The sequence below is a fragment of the Seriola aureovittata genome, chromosome 15 (genome assembly GCF_021018895.1).
Source record: "Seriola aureovittata isolate HTS-2021-v1 ecotype China chromosome 15, ASM2101889v1, whole genome shotgun sequence".
Lineage (NCBI taxonomy): Eukaryota > Metazoa > Chordata > Actinopteri > Carangiformes > Carangidae > Seriola > Seriola aureovittata.
Window position 1 is genome coordinate 18,791,686 of NC_079378.1, and position 22,050 is coordinate 18,813,735.

General features: G+C 39.2%; 3 protein-coding genes and 1 pseudogene across 3 annotated transcripts; 1 reads left to right on the forward strand and 3 right to left on the reverse strand.

Moving 5' to 3' along the window:
* Positions 1-379: 379 nt before the first annotated feature.
* On the reverse strand, positions 380-9,275 carry si:ch73-261i21.5 (zona pellucida-like domain-containing protein 1). Its single transcript, XM_056397971.1, has 10 exons — positions 9,182-9,275; positions 8,371-8,597; positions 8,107-8,291; positions 4,880-4,952; positions 4,406-4,503; positions 3,152-3,232; positions 2,558-2,729; positions 1,728-1,860; positions 1,600-1,620; positions 380-903 (listed from the first exon to the last, which is right to left on the reverse strand). Exons 1-10 carry the CDS (start codon positions 9,273-9,275, stop codon positions 731-733), a joined length of 1,257 nt encoding a protein of 418 aa, XP_056253946.1. The 3' UTR covers positions 380-730.
* Positions 9,276-13,014: 3,739 nt separating this feature from the next.
* On the reverse strand, positions 13,015-13,904 carry LOC130182183 (histone H2B 5). The gene has a single exon (XM_056396863.1). It carries the CDS (start codon positions 13,843-13,845, stop codon positions 13,465-13,467), a length of 381 nt encoding a protein of 126 aa, XP_056252838.1. The 5' UTR covers positions 13,846-13,904; the 3' UTR covers positions 13,015-13,464.
* A 175-nt stretch (positions 13,905-14,079) lies between these two features.
* On the forward strand, positions 14,080-14,963 carry LOC130182182 (histone H2A). The gene has a single exon (XM_056396862.1). It carries the CDS (start codon positions 14,174-14,176, stop codon positions 14,558-14,560), a length of 387 nt encoding a protein of 128 aa, XP_056252837.1. The 5' UTR covers positions 14,080-14,173; the 3' UTR covers positions 14,561-14,963.
* Positions 14,964-16,338: 1,375 nt separating this feature from the next.
* On the reverse strand, positions 16,339-20,026 carry LOC130182181 (heat shock cognate 71 kDa protein-like; annotated as a pseudogene).
* Positions 20,027-22,050: the final 2,024 nt, after the last annotated feature.

Sequence of the window (22,050 nt, forward strand, 5' to 3'; positions counted from 1 at the left end):
GCATGAATGTGGAGCTGACAAATCTGCACCAATGATGTGATGCAATCATGTCAAATGGAACAAAATCTCAGTAACATTTCCAACATCTTGTGGAATCCAAGACCTAAAATACTCGGTGAGTATATATCAGTTTTGTTACATCTTCCAAAAAATCGCAAGAAATTCAACCATGAATAAAATAACAAATATAAAGATCTTATCAAACACCTTTTATTAGAAATAGAAATACAAAAACATATGAACGTTTTTAATAGAAAAAAAAAATCCTTAATGTGAACTACAGTACCTATCACCATGCTCTAGTAACAGCACACAAATCCATTACCCAACATCAGAGTATAAGATGAAAACCAAAGCCTAAAGCAGTGTACAAAGCTTATATTGTATTGTCAGTGCAGTTGTCTCTTTCTGAATTGTGAGGAGATGATTAACCTAATATCACTAAAACATACCCAACTGTTAAAATGACTTTCGTTTGCCGTGTTTACAGATTTTTTTTCGTTTAAAGTAAATGAAGATTAGATTAGAAGATACATCTATCTGAATTCTTCCTATTTTATGCTTGTTTCAAGAAAGCTGTTGTATATGATAATACCAACAATGCAAAAGTCAGGTTATTGAATGACCTCCGACTTTTGCTCTCACTCATTTACAGTATTGTACTCTGTTGTACTCGTGTATGAATGAATGAAATACGGCACAATCCTTTTCAAGCTGTCTTCCCCCATTGTCACTCCTGTGGGCACAGAATTGTCTCTCTGGAAATGATTTTGGACTTGTACAAATGGTAAACAATGAAAACCGCCAGAGTAAGGCAGATGGCTCCGACAACACCCGCTACGACTGAAACAGCCAGCATGGTGCTGTTCATATGAGTCTGCAGAGTTCCTGGGAAGGAAAGAAACACGCAAGATTAGACCATATAGAGCTGAGCACACTTTCTATACTGATGAGCATCACTGCACATTATATTTACTGTATATACAACATTTAAGTATCTAACTGTCAAGCCAATTGTTTCCCCTGATCATTCATCTGCAGTTAAAGATCCATCTATTCATTTATTTTTGGCAGCAGACCCAGGTGTATACATGGCTTTATAATCACTTACTCATTATATTTAATATCATGTTTAAGTCTTTCTTTTTACTGAGAATGTTGTATTGAGGGCTGGAGGGATGATTTTTTATAAAAGTTTGCTGTTTATTTGAAATGAACAAAAAGGCAATAAACAAAGTATGGGAAAAAAAAAAAGTCAACTATTTCCATCATGTGAACAACTGAGAGCAACACTATGAAATCCCTCCAGCTGAAACTGCTTGAAAATCCTCTTGGATCAAAGCCCACTATTAAAGAACTCAACAGCAACTTCCCCTCTCAGGATAGCCTCCAAAACAGGGTTTACCTTTTCCAGGTGAGGACTCCGTCTGGCCTTTCATTTCGGACACATTCATTACTTCTACACCCTATATTCCCTGGGGGCTTTAATAAGTTGTCTAAATTATCAGGAAAACCAAAATGGCATTGTTGTTGCATCTGTTTCGGTTGATAAAATTACAGGATACAGGACGTGAGCTCATGCTGACAGTGTATGCATACCTCCAGATGCCAGCAAATAGTCTGTGAGAAGACAAAAGAAACCTCCAATCAACTTATGCAGACTGATATGATTCAACAAACATGTAACTGTGCCTTCATTATAGTAGTGTCTTTGAATGCTAACAGACCATTCAGGTTCTCACCGTTATCTGAGCGGGTGGTGATGGGGCCTGAACTGATGGTGGCCATGTCACTCACTATGGTGCCCTGGTTGTCGCTGATGCTGCGGCGCGTTCTTGAGTTGGTGCCGCTGGTGCAGTTCTACAGGTCAAATAGTTGATTTATATATGTGTGTATATATATTATATATACACAAACCACTGTACATTAAAACTATATCTCTAGGTTCATAGCATCTCATTTGAGTAGCCGAGTATCCAAAGCAATTATGCCCATATTGAATTTATCTGCACCTACAACTTACAACCAATGCCATTGGATGGAACGAAGGGTATAGAATTCTGGGGGTGTAGCATGTCTGACTTTCATGCAGGAGGCCTGGAGTTTTTGTCAAATCTTTTCCAAGTGAACCCTTTGGATATTATCTGGGAGAGCTTGTCTGGGGTTATTGGTACCAAACGAAGTTTGACCATTTCTTAAATACAAGGTTTCACTTACTGTTTCCACCAGCACTGTGAATCTTTAATGGATGTGTTCAATGAAGACACAAACGATTATAGTTATTTGTGTGAAATCAGCTTAAGGACTTTGTGTTTGTCAATACTTGTGACTAGATGAAGATCAAATCACATTTTCTAATCAATTAACCACAGACGGATTCATTTACTTTTTCTTTTCACTGTAGTTGCAATGTGTAGATATCGTAGAAAGCATTCAGTTCAGTGTCTAAACATAACTGAACATAATACAGAGATGTAAATATTTGTCCAAAATTAAAAGTTCTTTACTGGCAAAAGGTTTGCATTTGTGATATGTGTGTGTGGAGGCAGAGTCTGACCTGAATCAGATTGTGGCAGAAGGAGTTCATACAAAGCCGGGTGGCACAGTGCACATAGTAAGTGGAGAAAGTCTCCTCTGTGCTTTGGACAAAGCGGAAAGCCTCGAAGGAGAAGCGAGCTTCCTGCTGCTGCCCGTTGACTCCCATTACTGTCTGGCCATCTCGGTCACACCTTCACAGGAGGACAGATAATGATCAGAGTTTTCTACCAGGTTTGAATCTGACAAAATTATGAAATTCCGACTAACGGACGGGACCCCTTTCGGTTTAACCTGGTCACCAGGTGATTTTACCACTAAAACAGATAACGTGACCCTTGACCCTTTAAAGGTTGTTCACGCATAGTCCAATTAACATTGGGAAACATTTCATGTATACATACATATTATATTGTATGTGGTAAATTGTAAAATTTTAATTCCTGTGAATGAAAAAGTCAAACACTTACCAAGTGAACCATGTTCATGTACATGTTGAATGCTCAGAAAAGTTAGTGTACCTTTATTTCTAAACATTAGCTCTGGTCAAAATTCTTTGTGTTTTTCTCTTTTCTCTCCATCTCTCCTCTCTTTTCTCTGTAGTCTGGTGACTCACCCGACAAAGAGATTGTGAAATGCGGTGTTGATGGGGAAAGGTGAGGTCGTGGCATAACATCGGTCCAGGAGCACGTTGAATCTGCAAAGAAGAATTTTACCATTTTCAGGTGAAATTATAATGGCTTCAGAAAGTCTCCAGACCCCTTCACTTTTTGCACTTTTGGTTCAAATTTGTACATCAGTCCCCACTCAGTAACCCATAGCTACAAAATAAAAACATGTTAGAATTTTGTGCAAATTTATTGAAAATCAAAAACTGATATCTCATTTTACCTCTGCCTTAACGTAGTCATGACTGTTGTTTGACGTGTATTCTTTTTGTTTCTTGCCCACCACTCATTGACACTGAATCTCTGTGGGTCCACAGCAATCCACCCACAAAGCATCTTCACATTTAGTGAAAGAAAAAATTTTTGGCTGTGTGAAAGTAAATGTTTTTGCATGAGCTGTATTGTTGTCAAATTGTCCTGATCTTTGGTATGAATGAATCAAAACATAGATTGAATAATTGTTTTGTTGACTTCTAAGTGATGTGTTTAGCATGTGTCTAGCTGGCACATGATGTTCTGTCATGGCTGATGGGTGGGGACGGTTGCAACAAATTGTTGTAACTGTCCTCAAGCTAAGCAGCCAAATCAAAACAGACCTTTTTAACCTTTTCCTTCAAAATAGGCAAAATATGCAGCTAATTTTGTCCCATAGCACAGCAGATGCAACAAAAATTGCTAATTTTTTGCTCACTTGTAAGTGAATAGAAACAAGTTATTTAAGAAATTATTTCATCAGTCTCTCATGGTCTTATAATGTACCGTATTTGCCCGTTCTGTTCATCATATGCAATAAAAAAGAAGTAGGCCTATGTTCTATGCAAAACAAAACACAACTGTTCTTTGATTAAATATTAAGATAAATAAATAAATAAGATATTATTTATAATAAATAAATAATAAATATTATTATTGTAAAACAGTGCATTTAAGCTTACTAAAATAAAATAATATAGGCTATAAGTTTGGTTGGTCTAGTCCAAATAGCCTCTAAGTTACTGAGAGAAATGCAAAATATGTTGCAACGGTCACCAGTCTCCCCTAAACTTGTGTCCCTGAGTTAACATGGACAACAAACAGAACACTGACACTTTTGCCTGATATTTAGGATCAAAATGTCAGTATGTTCTGTATTGAGCAAATAAGTCTAATGTTTAGGGAGAACAAACCACACAATCAGTACACTTGAGTTGCTGAAACATAACCTGTTGGTGAGGTTGGACGCCTTCACTTCTACAAAGATCCTGGTCTTTAGCTCAAGGCCTCCCGGGGGGATCCGTAGATCGAAGGAGTAGTTATTGTCCTTAAAGCCCAATAACAGAAGAGAGGGAAGGGTGTTGTAATAAAATGATAAAGATAATAATATTATAAAGATAAGAAATCATTTCATCATCATTTATTTGCCTGAAATTATAGGTGTTAGTTGGTTCAAAATCACTGTAACTTTCAGAAATGTTCAGAAATTAAACACAGGAGCCTAAATTTATGTTATTCCTCTTACCTTCTATGAACAAAGTAACCTATCCTATACTGTGAGATTAAAGGGGGAGACTCAAGGGAGTTGCTGTTTAATTATTATTTATTATTTACTATGAATGATGAAAAAGGCCTACTGTGTGTGTGTGTGCCATGTGATGACGATTGTTGTAAATCCTCAAATGACTGGCTTTCCTACTCACCGAATACATTCGCATGCTCAGCGTGCTGATGAAACTCCCATTATTGTCTTTGACTGCCAGACTGACCCCAGACCTGTTGGTCAAAAAAAAAAAGTTCTGTCAACGACCTTGAATTCATTACAGAAATAAAAATCAGGTCATCATTCTCTGAGGACACAGGCTGCTCCATGAGGCAAAAGTAAATATGGTAACATGATACTTTCTTATGTACGAGCCAGTGTGAGGTTCATTCATCAACTTCACTTAGATTTCTTAAATTTTCGACTTTAACTTTATTGTCCCTGAAGGTAAAGTTGTCTTGTGCTCAAGTGAAAAATGGACTTGAACTTAAAAATTCATTAACATAAACATTTATTACAAATAAAATGTAATAAAAATATATTAAACATAAGAACACGGCAGTTCTCTGGCACTTTTCAAGGATATTCAAGGATAGATAATTATGTCTATGGAAAATACTCTTGCGTATTTTTTTAACTGTCATGTAGCAAGAATATGGTTATATATAAATATATATATATATATATATATATATATATATACATATGTATACAGCCATAAGGAACCCTATATTTTGTATTGATCAAATAGACCTACTTGATTAATAAAAAATCTTAAAAAAAGACTTTGGCTCTGTGAATTGTCAGCTCAATAATGCACATGACCGCGCTACTTTGAAAAAGCACTGCAATGAATAGGCTGTTTGTTTTGTTTTCATATCATCATCGCAAACTTTTGAGAACAGTCGGCTTATTATATGCCGCATGCTGTTTAAAGACCAACAGAGAAACAAGCGTTGAAAAGTTTGAAAGATAGGTGTATTGGATAGGTTATTCTTAATGGCTTTGAAAGTTAAGCTTGGACTTGGATACAATTACCAGACTATGGTTTCCAACTGAGAAATGGGTGTTATAATAAAAACTGTGAGTTTTCGCGGAACAGCCTGTCTGTGATGGCATGGCGAATTTCGATCCTTCGCCATGAACAATCAACTCACTATAACTTATGTTGCATCGTCCAAACTGCCCCAAACTTTAGATGTGTGATAAGAGTCCCGGCATGAACACATCTACATGCCCTTATTTAGTAATACTCATAGCGCCACCTAATGGCAGCATGTAAAATCATGTTTTACTGTTTAATTTACTCCTCAAATTTACTTTGACCTGGCCCTCACCAACAGGGTCAGAACATATGCCCTTAGACCCTATTGATGCTTTATTGTGAAAATTGTGAGTTTTCATTTAAGGGTGTGGCTCTGGCGACGATGTGAACATGAAACACTAAGTGGCTATATGTCCATGACATATTCTCCAATTCCAATATCATTATTGGTTTGATCTCAGCTTGAGACCTTAGCAATGTAAAAAATGCAAAGTGTTTGAGAGACAACACGTCTGTGGTGGCACGGCTTTCAATGCTTCGCCATGAAGAAATCAACTCGCTCTCACTCAAGCACACATTGTCCAAACTTTGTGTGGTTGGTAAGGGGGCCTAGCTGAACACATCTACATGCTCATATTCAGTTACAATCATAGCACCACCTTGTGGTAACAGGAAATGCTATTTTTTCTACAATTTCATGTACTACTCATAGCAGGTGGACCAGACCCTCATCAAAGGTGGTCAGAAAATACTTTTCTTTCCTGAAAATTGTGGCTTTTCGTTTGCGGGTGTGGCTGTAGTCGTGCGGTGAATTCTGAAATCCGAAGTCGCTATAACTCTAATATACTTTCTCCAATCTTTTCCAAACATGGTCAGAGTATGCTTTACACCTAGATGATGCTGGACTGTAAAAATTGTTTCTGTTGAACGGCTTATGTATTACAGTGAATTTCTGTGTTCCATTGTGTTTTCTGATACTAAGCCACGTGTGCTTATTTCCTGGTCTCTGGCTTCATCTGGTGGAAAAAGTTAAGAATGCAAACAAACATACAATATCTTCAGTGGCTTTAACTCTATTATATATTGTCCAATCTTCCCCAAATTTCACGTTTGATGACAGTCTCACTCTGAAGATATCTAAATAATAATATTAAGCCATTGTCACCGCGCCACCTACTGAAAACAGGAAGTAACTCTTTAATGAAAGTCATTTGATTTACATGACATTTTAATTGTGTGGTCTCATACAGCGCTACATGTGTGCCTGATGCGTGCATGGTCTCTGGCTCCGCCTAGTGGACAGATTAAGAATGCATATGAAAAAGCTGCCACACAGTTCAATCAGGAAATCTTAACCAGTGAGCACGGTGTCCGATGGTCACTATGATGCGCAGCTACTTTAAGTGGCCTACTGCCAGCACCCCCAAAGTGTGCAGGAGTTCTGCTTGCAGCTTTAATTCTTCCATTTGGAAAAAGTAAACATGAGGATTCAGAAACAATTAGATTTGGTGTTCTTGTCTTTCTGAAACGGATCACGATATGCACCACAATTGTCATCCATCTCGCTTGTAGTCTACAGCTAACCCCTGAACGCATTGCACAGAAATTTTCTTTAAGCCCTGATAAGAATTAACGCCCCCATTTTTGATAATTTAATAAATTGATTATTGTTTTGAACTAGTGCTTGGCATTTGTGGCCCCTTTTTGTCATTTCCTTGAGCCGGGTTGTGACAATCTCAAAATCAAGTATTTACATTCAAACTTTTTTCATCATTTTTTGGATACACCATGTTCTATATCTAAAGCTGTTCTGTTCTCCCTACATTGTTCTTCAGTGACAGGACAGTGATCTGTTGAGAGGTTGGTACAATAAACACCAACGCAATGTTGACAGAGAATATAGTTATTTTTCCAACATTTTGCTGTTGTAACTGTAGTACAGTGTTGTGTCTGAACATTTTTTTCTCTATATTTTTGCAGTTCTCTTTTTCTAAAGTAAGTCAGGTTTTTATCAAAACATCAAAACATTTGTCGTCTAAGTCTTCAAGCGCTGGTGAAAAGGTTTAATTCATTAGTGACAGTGTTGAAGTGATTAACTGACTCTGCATGTTTCAACACGTGAAAAAGGTTTTGATTATTTTAGAGAGTTGTGAGAATGATGTTTCTGATGAATGAAATGCATCAAAACGATTGAGAAAAACTGTAATACAGATAAGATAAAAAGTTAGATTACAACAACAACCACCACATCAAAACACAATTTGGGCTATCTTTGAGGAGCAAAGCGAGAGCACAGTGCCATGCATTTTCAAACAGCAGCAACTGAAGTGGTGTGCACTTACACGCTCATCTGAGTATTGTTGACCAGGTACTGAAGAGGGTAGCGGCAGGAGAACCTGTACATCACCTCTTGGTGATAGGTAATGGCTCCTGTGCCGGGGTCCTTCGAGCAGACACTGCCTGAGATGTTGATGTGCTGGACATTGGAGAAGTCTGCAAACAGTCCAGTTCCCACCTCCTGACTGACCTTTGAGGAAACAGAGTTTAAGTTTGTTGTTGTTGTGTGAGTGGCTTCTGCTGAGTGTTTTCAGGCTTAGGTGACCTACTGTCAGCTTGCTGGAGCAGGCAGTGATTGCATCCTCTGTGATGGAGAAGTTGAATTTGACAACAGGTGGGTCGGCCGTCCAGTCAGGAGTCCCTTTACACTGCTGTTTGGTGTGCTCTGAGTTGAGGGCCAGCAGGGACTCATTATATCCATTGAAATAGATGGGACACAACAAGATTTGAAGGTCCACTGTTCGAGAGCCACAGAGGACCTGGATGTCTGAGTTAGCTGCGCAGAGCAAGGATGAGACCAGAATCAACTCGACCTGCTCCCGAGGGACAGATAACACTAAAACTGACTTCTTAAAGTGCCACTTCAAAAGAACCACTAAAGAAAAGCCTCTGATTGGTCTTGAGATTCAATATTTTTTAAAAGGAAGCCTGTGCTACAAAGTGGAGATGTGGAGTTTGGCAGTTGGACACAGAGATGGTCTAATAGAGTGAAGAAATTGGAGTTGCTAAGTCCCATTCATTCATCCATTCAGACATCATTAATGTGACTCACAGCTGGAACATTTCTACAGCCTGGTTGGACATAAAACTCTCCTGGTTAAATCATCATTGACAGATCTTAAAAGACATTTAATGTATGGCACTAACTGCTGAAGATTAAACAAAAAAAAAAACCTGACAATACAGCAGTTAACATCATTTAACTTTAATCCGTTTTAGATGGTTGATGTGCCTGGTTTACAAATTCAACAGTATAGGATTTTGAATTTACCCCTAGAAATCACCATGATTCCCTGGCTTCCTCTCCATAGCAACAGCAGCTGAGGTGCAAAGAGTGTGAGTGCTACTCGTTTCACTGACCTGGACTCCTGAATGTGGATCGTCCGATGCAAGCATTTTGAGCATGGACAAGAAGGAGTGTGGCAAGTTGATATATAAGGGGGATCAGCCTCATTGTCCTCAAACTGCTGGAAAAAACAGATGACAGAAATCAGACATGCACTTAATCTCCACCCAGGTGGATCATGTTAAAGTGCTCGAAAAGAAGCTCGAAATGAAATGTATTCAATAAGTTCTCAAATCTTTTATTTAAGTAAACATACCAATACAAGAAAAATACTCCATTACAAGTAAACGTCCTACATTCATAAATGCGGAAGTAATAACAACCAGTAAAAGTAATAGTACTTGTCCTGCAGTCTGGGCTTCAAACTGTTTAGAAGGGAAATGTGTCTTTAATAAAATTACTATTGTTTTATATATAGATTTTATATATATATATATATATATATATATATATATATATATATAGAATCACAAGTCAATGATTGGGAACCACTGATTTAATTTCTAACATTGCATTATACTGTATTTTATAAAATGCTTTTCAGATTAAGCTTTTACGTAAAATTAAGATTTTACGTAAAATCTTACTCTGAAAATTAGCTAATAAAGCTGTCAGATAAATGTAGTGAAGTAAAAAGTGTTTTCTGTCTGTCTGGAATGTAGTAGTGGAGTTTACTGAAGTGCAATGAAATGGAAGTAATTAAAGTGCATATACCTCAAAACTGTACTTTGGTGCTGTACTTGAGAGAATCTAGTTATGTCCTCACTACCACTGCAGAAATGTAGAAACGCTCTATTTGAGACATGAGTGCCAGTATAATACATCAGGAAAACCTTTTAAAAACTATACAAAGTTCTGTGTGTTGAGATTCAACTAAATCAAGTCCTCACATAGACGATAGTGAAGAGAGTAGCAGCCTTATGAATAAATATGATGTACATCAGTGGCAGCTTCAATTATATCTGAATGAGCTTGACAAGTGATTTGAAATTATATTCTATCTGTAGACTTATGATGATTTCTCTGAATCCGTAGTATCATTAGATAGTGCACAGCTACTGGGCATATTTTGTTTTCATTGCTCAGACAGTCTGATCTAATGAATCTTCAGAGGAATCAAAAATACTTTTTTACGTTTATATTTGGTACAAAGTGTTGCAGTAAGATGAGAAATGTAAGAAAGTACTAAGAACTAAAATGTAGTAATAGCATTTGGCAACAGTACAGATGTTTGTAGGATGGTTATGTAATAAATCAAATCGCAACTGAAGTTAGAGTTGGTCATCTAAAACGATTTAATCAATTTCTCATGTCACCTAAATAAAAAAAACAAAAAAAAAAACCAAAACAAAACTGTGAGATTAGAAAAGTTATTCCTTACCTTGCGTGGATGGCCATAGAGTGCCACCCCTCCTCCATAACGCACATTTATACTGGCCCCCTTTTCTGGCTAAAACGGCAGGAAGCCCACAGAGAAGAAAGGGAAAAGTAAGAACACAAGCTGGTTGGATCCAATAACCAGATCATTTGACAGACATGGAACAATAGGTGATCCTATATGAAGGGTCTCTGGTCTGGTGGAACATTATGTCAAATAGCTATAAATTTAACTTGTCATTTCAGCAGTGACCTCAACTGCCATCATTTGTAGGCAAGTGTCCAAATTTTCCCTGAATCACATCCCTATTGTTTCTAGTTAAAGAAAATTTGCAGGGAAACTGCCACTATAGTTTAGACTTTAAACAAGATCATATTGCTGCTCTTTTGTTTGGACTGATTATTATTTTAGATTGATTAGAATATAAGTCCACAAGAAACTATAAAAAAAACCCCTACATCAGCAAGATCTTATGGCAACCATGAAGACATTACACAACCAAAATGTTAACACCTGCTGAACTGTTTCAGCCATTTTATGCAAGAGCGTCTAAAAAAGCCACGATAATTCTATTCACAAAAGCACTATGTTTTTCGTCACATTCCCTCACTTCTGCCAGAGGCCACCACTCTTTGTTAAGAAATTAGGTCTCCTTCACATCATCTCAGACATGGAGAGAAAGGCACACCCTGCCTCCTACAGCTGTCACCTGAACCACAAATCCCCTCAGATCCCCTCCAGGAACCCTGATCTGAACAATGGCATAGAGATGAGCTTACACAAAGCTTAGCATAAAGAGGGTATCCTGTCTGTCCATTTGCCCATTTAGTAGCCATAAGTGTATCTGAGTGTGTTATTACCCAGAGGAAACCTCTGAGATCTACTTTTTCTTAATCCTGGGTATTAAAGCTTAAGGGGGAATGATGTTTGCCCAGGGTATGGATGTTTCTACATGATATGAAATTCATCTCTCATGAATCGTATTTGTTTCATTCAGCTCTGGAGCAGCTGTGATTTTTACTGTGAACATCTTTCTTACCAACTGATTCATATGTTTGTATTGCAACTTTTTTATTACCATCTGACACATACAGTACGTTGACCAGGAAACAAGTGTTGTACATCAGCTGTATTCATTCATCCACACTCTTCTGTCCCCATTACCTGAGGGCACAATAACCTTAACATCCATTAACTCCTGAGTTGAGCTGCTTCTTTCATTGTCCGTCACAGTAACTGGATCTGCCTGATATCACAATGAATCCTGTTCTGCTTTTGTTGAATATTAGCCATCAATTAATGTCACCCACATCCATAACCATGCAGCCAAGATCTACTGAATGCAGTCAACAAAACTTGAAATCAAATCCATTCACTTTATTCCACCGGCCAAGTGAGGACATTAATAAGGATAAAAGATGTCAACACACTTAATTGAGTATTTGGAGTTTTCATTTATTTGTCAAATTTTCTGCAAGTTTCACAAAATAAACATAACTTACTAAACTCTCACTAAAATATTGGTCTCATAACTTAACAAGAAAGCTTTATCATTTTATTTCCCAACATGCCAATCTGATTGCTATTTTTTATAGTAAAGCCCTGCCCACACAGAAAAAAACTGAATCTGTTATTTATTACATTTATTATTTATTTATCACTAAAAGTAGTCTTTTGTATTCTTGCCTCAGTGCTTCAATATGTCACAGGTAAACAAAAGGGCCTTTTTTTTTTTTTTCATGGAAGACGTTTTGACTTGTCAAAGCAGGAAATGCACAAATGAACAAAAAACTTTAACAATATTAACAACACTGTTACTTACATAATCACACACCTGAGATTTTTCTGCTCCGACATGTCAGAATATCTGCTCTTCTTTGGTGGAAGGGAACTAAAGATCACCTCATAAAACATGACGTAACGCACCTACAGATAAGTTTACTCAGACATATAGTTCATGTTAGCTCTTCCTTCTCCACTTACATAATTTACATGCTGTTTACAGTACAGGCTTAGACATCACAGCTTATTATTAAAATAATATAATTTGACACTGGCAGGCTACATTCAGCTGTAGGATGATGAACTTGTGTATAATGAAAGACTTTGAATGCAGTATTTGTACTCTGTAATACTGCTACTTAGATTCAAATGTTTACCTGATAAAAGATAGCATGTTGACATTTATTTCCACAATTAAGTTCAGTTCATGAGTTTATTCCTGACATTAAAAGTTCATTTGGGAAGATATTTACAGCCTGTTGAACCACACTGTACTGATGCTTGATTGGAGTTTTAATTTGCAAACTTTATGAGCCCAAACCTCACAAAAGCCCTGTTGAGTGCACACCTGCATCCTTTCCCCAGCGCCACTCCAGCTTCCATTTGGTGTCGCTCTTTTCCAGCACTTGCAGGCAAACTATTTTTGAAAATGGACATCACAAGGCAGAAACAAAAACTACTCAGTGGTAGAAGTAAGTCACAGTTTTAATCTCAAAATGTTTGTCTCGACTGTGCCATTACAAACAATTAAGTTGGTCATTTTCTAAGGTGCATGTATAAATCAGTATTAAAATGGTGCAAAGCAAAAGAGACTTCCACAGTTAAAGAGCACCGACATACATTCCATTTGAATTTATTCAATGATTTGTTAAAAACGTTACACAGCTCAAAAAACAAACAAAAACAAAACACGAAACAATGATTTAAAACAAAATGGCAGGCTACAGTTCCACTATATCTCAACACATTCAAGCGTAAGGCCTGGATTCAACTGGCATCCAGTCTCTCTCTCTCCGAAAACGACAATGGTGCAAAATCACAAACGCAGTTTTCCGACACAGTGAAGGGGGTTTAAAGATCATTTCGGGAGCGATTTGGTGACTGTCGTCCCCCCTTGTGTCCGGCTTCTGTCCGCTTTTATTTGGAGCTGGTGTACTTGGTCACGGCCTTGGTGCCCTCGGACACGGCGTGCTTGGCCAGCTCGCCGGGCAGCAGCAGGCGGACGGCGGTCTGGATCTCCCTGGAGGTGATGGTGGATCTCTTGTTGTAGTGCGCCAGCCGTGACGCTTCCCCGGCGATACGCTCGAAGATATCGTTGACGAACGAGTTCATGATGCCCATAGCCTTGGAGGAGATCCCCGTGTCTGGGTGCACTTGCTTCAGCACCTTATACACGTAAATGGCGTAGCTTTCCTTCCTGCTCTTGCGGCGCTTCTTGTCTCCTTTCTTTTGGGTTTTGGTGACAGCCTTTTTGGAGCCCTTCTTGGGCGCAGGGGCTGATTTTGCAGGGTCTGGCATTTTCTCTTCCGTGGAAACGTCAGTGGAACAGGAAGGGACACAATCAAGGATGCCGCCCCATCACTCGTCCCTTATTTATAATATGGCTGTGCAAATGACTGTGTGCCATTCCCTCTTTGTGATTGGAGCACCCTTCATCAGAGGACAGGCATTGCCGGAACACGCGCTGTGCCATTGGTTCGTGTGTTTCAGTTTCACTCGGCCAATCGGAGAAGCTCATGTGGTTTATATTCCTTTACTCACTACTTCGTTACGTAGAAATTCGGGCTCGCGCAAGCTCTGTTTCCTTAGTATCACTTTTTGATTAATAACCACATTTTAGAGGAATATGTCTGGAAGAGGTAAAACCGGTGGCAAAGCCCGAGCAAAGGCCAAGTCTCGCTCCTCCCGTGCCGGACTCCAGTTCCCGGTGGGTCGAGTCCACAGGCTACTGCGCAAGGGCAACTATGCGGAGCGCGTCGGCGCCGGGGCCCCGGTGTATTTGGCTGCCGTGCTGGAGTATTTGACCGCTGAGATCCTGGAGCTGGCAGGCAACGCGGCCAGGGATAACAAGAAGACCAGGATCATCCCACGGCACCTCCAGCTGGCAGTGCGCAACGACGAGGAGCTCAACAAGCTGCTGGGAGGTGTGACCATCGCCCAGGGAGGAGTGCTGCCCAACATACAGGCTGTCCTCCTCCCCAAGAAGACGGAGAAACCGGCCAAGAGCAAATAAAAGACTCTCCGCAGGCCCGGATTCAGTCGGGACAAAGGGTTCACCTCGGAGCCGGCCACTTTTTCATATCAGTGTTCATTTTTCTGGATAAACAACCTTGCAAATAGGGGGCAGTGTTTGGTGTTGCTGTTTCTACGTTGAAAACATTTGCTCGCTTGTCATTTATTCATACTATTCGACTCTTCATAGACTGCTCAGTCGCCACTGTTGTTCTTGGTTTCGAAAATGGAGTCGCTTACTGAAGGCTGGGGATGATGAAGGCCGCGGAAAAAAACATGTTCTGGACCAGTTTTGATGGGAGGGGTTTTAGTTTTGCAATGCTGCTACAAAACGTGCTAAATTGTTGTATTGTTTGTCATGTTTCAATAAATGTCCTGCAGCCTTTTGGCACAGGGCGAATACATCAAGTCTTTATGTTGTTGTCATCAGGGGACTTGGTCTTTGTGACAGAGGCACATGAAGGAGCTGCAGCTTTTCTGTGCTTTAACAGCTACTCAGCCAGTTGCATACTCAGCCGATATGAGCAGTGAGTGTTCTCCCATTTCATTTTACATCTAAGGTCGAGTTCATCCACTATACAGGGGGTTTCTTCTGTCAGGGACACAGTGGTAATGAATGTTTTGCTCAAGATAACACATGATTATGTTATGATGACTGGAGCCCTAAGGACAATGATTCATTCTGTGTATAGGAAATTTTCTTATACATTTCTTGTTAGCAGGGGAATTTATAATAGTCTCACATGTTCATAATTTTCAACCTGAGAATTGATACTGTTGAAATCTGGTCTGGATTAAGTGGGGAAACGTAGGGTCAAACATGAGTTGGGATGCAAACTTGGGCCTTATTGATCAAATGTATCTTGCATTACCAGAAAATTTCCCACTACATTGTTTGTCATAATCATAGATTGAAAACACTGTGTTAAATATGTTTCTATGGTCCTGAAACATCTTCACTATCTCCTGCTTTGGAAAATATCAAGACTTATTTCCTACACAGGTCTGTTCTATACTGTTATACCTCCAGAATTTATTTGAAACAAATTGAAACCCATAGAAAAGCTGATGAAGTAAAATACAAATGTTAAAGCTCACAGTGTTTCAGTGGCCACTGTAGAAACTGTATGACTATTTCAAGATATTTCATAAGCTATGCACTTCACAGACCTCCTGTCAGGGTCAGCTGGAGGCAATAGGAAACTCAGTTATTTTCAGCTGACTATCACAGCTAAGAAGACATTAAATATCTACTCACTTATCTAGATGAAATTTATCCATACCTCAATTTCAAATATTATATAAAACAAGAAACATTTAATCATTAACAAATACTGTGGCTACAAAAAAATTGTAAGAAAAACATTACATTTATGAATTATAAGGATATGTATGAGGCTATAGACAACTTTAACATCATTGCTTATATATTAATATATGATTCAATTCATATTGATAATTACATTTATCTTTGTAAAGTACGCTGTTCTGTTTTATCTAGCAACTTCTTGTGCTGCACAGACTCACAAGAACCTCAGGGACATGATACTGCAGTCACATTGTCATCTTCTAAGATCTGAGTCATTTTCATTAGGAGTGCGAATTAACTATCAATATTAATGTAAAATATTTCTAATTATAGTCTCAAATTTCACAATATTTTCCACCTTAGGATTTATGTCACTGACATAAGAATCTTACTAAACTTTAAGTCCACTAGATCAGTATGTGTTCACAACGTGCACAAAAAAAAAAAAAAAACACACAACACATGTCAAGAACATGCTTCAGTCATATTTTATTACTCTGGGCACAAAATTGACAGAAAATGCACAGACTGTTTGTTTGAAGATCTTTGTGTGTTCACACAGTAAATATCACTTATCACTATGTGTCTGACTTTATGCATTAGGTCGCTGGTGATGTTCATGTTTGTTTACATGTTTAATCATGGGTATGAAAGAGCCACAAACGCGGATTAATCCACTTCCTCGATGGTTGGTCCAGTGGATCCACCGCCACTAGGAGCGCCACCAGCTCCAGGGAAGCTGCCTGGCATTCCACTGGGCATCCCACCTGGCATGTCACCAGCACTGTGGTACAGCTTGGTGATGATGGGGTTACACACTTTCTCCAGCTCCTGTTGCTGATGTTCATATTCATCCTTTTCTGCAGTCTGGCACACAAAAATCAAACTACATATTCTCATATTCAGAAGGAATTACTTGACAGGTTAAATGTTTAGTTCAGTCTGAGCTCTGCTGTTGTTAAAACAGAGATGAGGATAATGTAACCCTACACCACACTAGTGGTAACACATGGAATCACTATTCTCTGGTGACATGCATAAAATATCAGTGGTTTAGCAGATGTATATTCCTACAAGATTCTAGACACACTGAAATTTGGAATTACAATTCAATCTGTGCAGCCTATGTCCTGGTAGATAATCTTGTTGATGTTGAAAACATCTGAGTGGATAAAAAAACTGATATTCATGTTCGTAATCCAAAATCTATCTTGCTTTCACTGATCAACACCAATCCTCACCTGGTTCTTGTCAAGCCAGCTGATGACCTCATTGCACTTGTCCAAGATCTTCTGCTTGTCAGCATCAGCGATCTTGCCAGCAAGCTTCTCATCTTCCACAGTTGACTTCATGTTGAAAGCATACGACTCCAGGCCGTTCTTAGCAGACACCTTGTCACGCTGAACGTCATCCTCTGCCTTGTACCTCTCAGCTTCCTGGACCATGCGTTCAATGTCCTCCTTGCTCAGACGACCTGTCATAAAAGAGGCAGGATTAGCATTTAATCGCCTGCTGTTTGGACAACACTGCAGCTATATTTGGGTTAAGCCGCAGTTTTATCCTTTTTATACCCTTGTCGTTGGTGATGGTGATCTTGTTCTCCTTTCCGGTGCTCTTGTCGACAGCAGAGACATTAAGGATTCCATTGGCATCAATATCGAATGTTACCTCGATCTGGGGAACACCACGAGGAGCAGGAGGGATGCCTGTAAGCTCAAATTTGCCCAGCAGGTTGTTGTCCCTGGTCATAGCACGCTCACCCTCATAAACCTGTTGGAAGTATGCAGGGTTGGCAGACCATTATGAAATTATATGTCTATAGTTCTGGCAACTTTATTTTGCTCAGACATCCAAGGGAGGTCTGGACCATCGTTGGTTTTGTGATCTCTGGTGGAAACTACAAATGGCAAGAATAAATGCCAGTGTGAAACAATGAGACAGGCATGATGTGCTTGCCTGGATGAGCACACCAGGCTGGTTGTCAGAGTAGGTGGTGAAGGTCTGGGTCTGCATGGTAGGAATGGTGGTGTTACGTTTGATCAGGACAGTCATGACACCTCCAGCTGTCTCAATACCCAGGGACAGAGGGGTGACATCCAGAAGCAGCAGGTCCTGCACATTTTCAGACTTGTCACCGCATAGAATAGCAGCCTGGACAGCTGTAAATAAGGCTAACTGGTTAGATTTTGATAGGGAAAGACAGTAGACATTTTTTATGTTAAACATTCAATAGAAATATTGCTCAGTTGAAAAATACGTCTCAAGTTATAATTTGGTGGATCTGCTTGTTAAAGAAGCTTGACATGTACCAGCTCCATAGGCCACAGCTTCATCTGGATTGATACTCTTGTTGAGCTCCTTTCCATTGAAGAAGTCCTGGAGCAACTTCTGGATCTTGGGGATACGGGTGGAGCCACCAACCAACACAATGTCATGAATCTTGGACTTGTCCATTTTGGCATCACGGAGTGACTTCTCCACGGGTTCCAAAGTGCCACGGAAGAGGTCTCCATTGAGTTCCTCAAAACGAGCCCTGGTGATGGAGGTGTAGAAATCAACTCCCTCATACAGAGAGTCAATTTCAATGCTGGCCTGGGTGCTGGAAGACAGTGTGCGCTTTGCCCTCTCACAGGCAGTGCGCAGACGACGGACAGCTCTCTTATTGTCACTGATGTCCTTCTTGTACTTGCACTTGAACTCTGCGATGAAGTGGTTGACCATGCGGTTGTCGAAATCTTCCCCCCAAGATGAGTGTCTCCAGCAGTAGACTTGACCTCAAAGATACCATCCTCGATGGTCAAGATGGACACGTCAAAAGTGCCACCACCAAGATCAAAGATGAGAACATTCCTCTCTGACCCAACCTGGAGAAAAAGATAAATATGAGCACAACTCTGCAGTTGTAGGTGGACATAAATCATGGTACATGACCTATATCTCACCTTCTCATCCAAACCATAAGCGATAGCTGCTGCAGTGGGTTCATTAATGATTCTCAACACATTTAGACCAGATATGGTTCCAGCATCCTTGGTTGCTTGACGTTGAGAGTCATTAAAATATGCAGGTACTGTGATAACAGCATTTGACACAGACTGAAGAAATTAAGAGACAAGTTTTAAGCAATATTGTGACAGTACTGAAGATCATTGCTCAACATGTTATTATTGTGTAAACTCACCATCCCAAGGTAGGCCTCAGCAATCTCCTTCATTTTTGTCAGCACCATGGAAGAGATCTCTTCTGGGTAGAAGCTTTTGGTTTCGCCTTTGTATTCAACCTCCACTTTGGGGCGTCCACTATCACTGATAATATTAAATGGCCAATGCTTCATGTCAGACTGAACTACTGGATCCTCAAATCGTCTACCAATCAAACGTTTAGCATCTGCAATCCCCAGAAAAAACTGAAATAAAACCGGGTCACTTAGGACCATTAGACATTATGTCAGTCTTGTATCATTCTTGCCTCAAGTTCAGAGGAAAAACTTTGTCCATTGATAGAGGTGCCATTCACTTTATGATAAGCTGGTTGGGTTGGATTGAACTTTGAGGTTCTTCCCTCAGCAGTTGAGAGTGACAAGAATGACCCAAGACCACAAGCTCATTATTGTTCAATACTAAAAACAACTTTATTCTTACCAAAGACTGTGTTGGTGGGGTTCATGGCAACCTGATTCTTGGCTGCATCTCCAATTAGCCTCTCAGTATCTGTAAAGGCCACATAGCTGGGTGTGGTCCTGTTGCCCTGGTCATTGGCAATGATTTCAACTTTGCCATGCTGGAACACACCAACACAGGAGTAGGTGGTCCCAAGATCGATACCAACTGCTGCCCCTTTGGACATGATTGCTGTGAGTAAAACAATTCATAGTTAATGTAATTCCAGCAGAGGGCAATATCACTCACTGAGTATAGGGTTTAGTCATATCTATTACAAGTGCGAATACTGTGATAACATGAATAAAGACACAATCTTTATCAATGTAAGAAAGTAATTTGTGTTCCATATATTCCATATGTGATGGAAACAAAATATACTTAATTCAACATTACCCATACAGAAATGTAATATATGACATATATGTCCCTATATCAAGAGTGATGTTGCCATATATGTCACCTGTCACTGCTTTTATATGTTTTTCTTATTAATAGCTCATTAATTTTGACCTCTGCTTTCACCTAAATTTTAATCTTGCACTTTGCCTATTTATGATCAGTGTTTTTATATTGTTTTTATACTGTTTTCTTATTGTGCTTTTTACTTCTATTTGTACGCTTCTTTTGATATTGTTAAGCACATGACCTCTGTGTATGATAATGTGCTATACAAATAAATTTGCCTTGCCTTGCCTTGCCTTGCCTTGCCTTGCCTTGCTTTGCCTTGCTTTGCCTTGTGTATCTTTCCATTCTAAGAAAGTGGTCTCAGACTTTTGGTCTCTACTGTTTATAATACTGATAGGCTTTGGGATGGATATATTTTCATAACATATGTCTACAATATAAGTAAACATACATATTTGTATGGGCTAGACATATTTGTATGTCAATATATACAATTGTTCCAATTTCTAATAGGTTTCATATAATTTTTACATATGTGCTCATATATAGAAATTCAATATATGTGCATATATTACATTTGTGTATGGGTACTTTAACAGCCTCTGTAACCTTTCAGGTGAGGGATACTGTAAACTGTTATGCAATAGCTTGGTGTTTGCCATGGATCAGATGTTAGTGGAAGGCAGCCATCTTAGGATGTGGAAACACAATATACTCAGAACTGAAGAAGTATAGAGTGGTTCTGGGCAACTGGTTAAAAAGGCTGTTTTGTGTTTAGGCGCACAGCGCATTAAGGGATCTATGCTTGTTTGCATCCAAGTTTGTGGGATTGTGCGGCAGACAGGACCAGGACCAAAGTGCATTCAGCAGCATAAAACTGGAGCTCTATTCAAACTGCTGATCTCTGGATCATCTGGGAGGGACAGGCGCTCACACTTCCTCCCCCCACTGCTTGTAACTGTAGGACGAAGTTGCCCTGCTGCAGAATCCAGCTGGTCCTGCATCTGTGTGCCAAGTTTTATGGATTGGTAATAAAACTATTCTCAGACTAACGCCATAGTAGCATATTAACACCTTAAATAACAAATGTTCGACTTTTTAATTCAAGATTTCTGTGTTAAGATTATATCACAGGAATAAAGCAAATGAAATAATATGAAATAAACTTAATCACCCTATATGTGTCTTAACGAATGTTATAAATATGTTATTGTGACAGAAAGAAAGATAAACATGAATAATCTCACTATAAACTTAGTACCACAGACATGTGATAAAATGTACTGTTGGTGATATTTGGCATAACTGCACATATTAGGTGTGACCATGCATAAGCATAATCCTGTTGAAAGACATTCCTGTCCTACCTGGCTGATGTTGTGGCCTCGGACTGCTGCAGTCTGACTCTCCTCCAGCAGATGAACACAAGCAGCAGTTGCCAGCCTCACTTCTGTACAAGCTTCCCAGTGGTCCGTGAGCCAATCAGCTTGCAGAACAGCAGTGAGCTTCCAGTACATTCTGGCTCAGTCTTCACGTTCCCTTTGAGTCTTATTCATCTGATTGGCTAAAATCTGGACAGCTGTAGCCTAAAAAAAAAGTCCCTGAATAAAGAGAGATGAAATAGCAGAAAGAATAAAGCAGAAGAAAGTTCCAGGGTTTTCCTCAAGGACTGGTGTAGTTATAGTGAAGAAATAGAGGCACCAATCTCTTCAAGAGAGAAAATGATTCTCTAACTACCAGTGTTTGCTTGAAAAATTGATGAATACATCGCTGCTTCTAATCAAATTAACAAAGTTAACAGTAATGCCGTTTAAATACTAAACTATACTGTATGAGCATCATCATTGGGCAAATTAACCAATATACTATAAACAGTAATTAGTCAAATTGTCTCAGAATCATATTTACTACATCCTGCTATAGATCACATCACATGTATGCAAAAGTGGCTAAGCTCTATTCTATAAATAAAGAAATGACAAATTGAATTTAGGTGTATTTTCCATTTGCAAAACACACTGATGTTTATTCTGAAGCGCAGTCATCCTTACACCTACAGTATTGTTAAAATTATTATGTGTCAAATGTCATGTAATGATTCTCTAAGTAAATTCT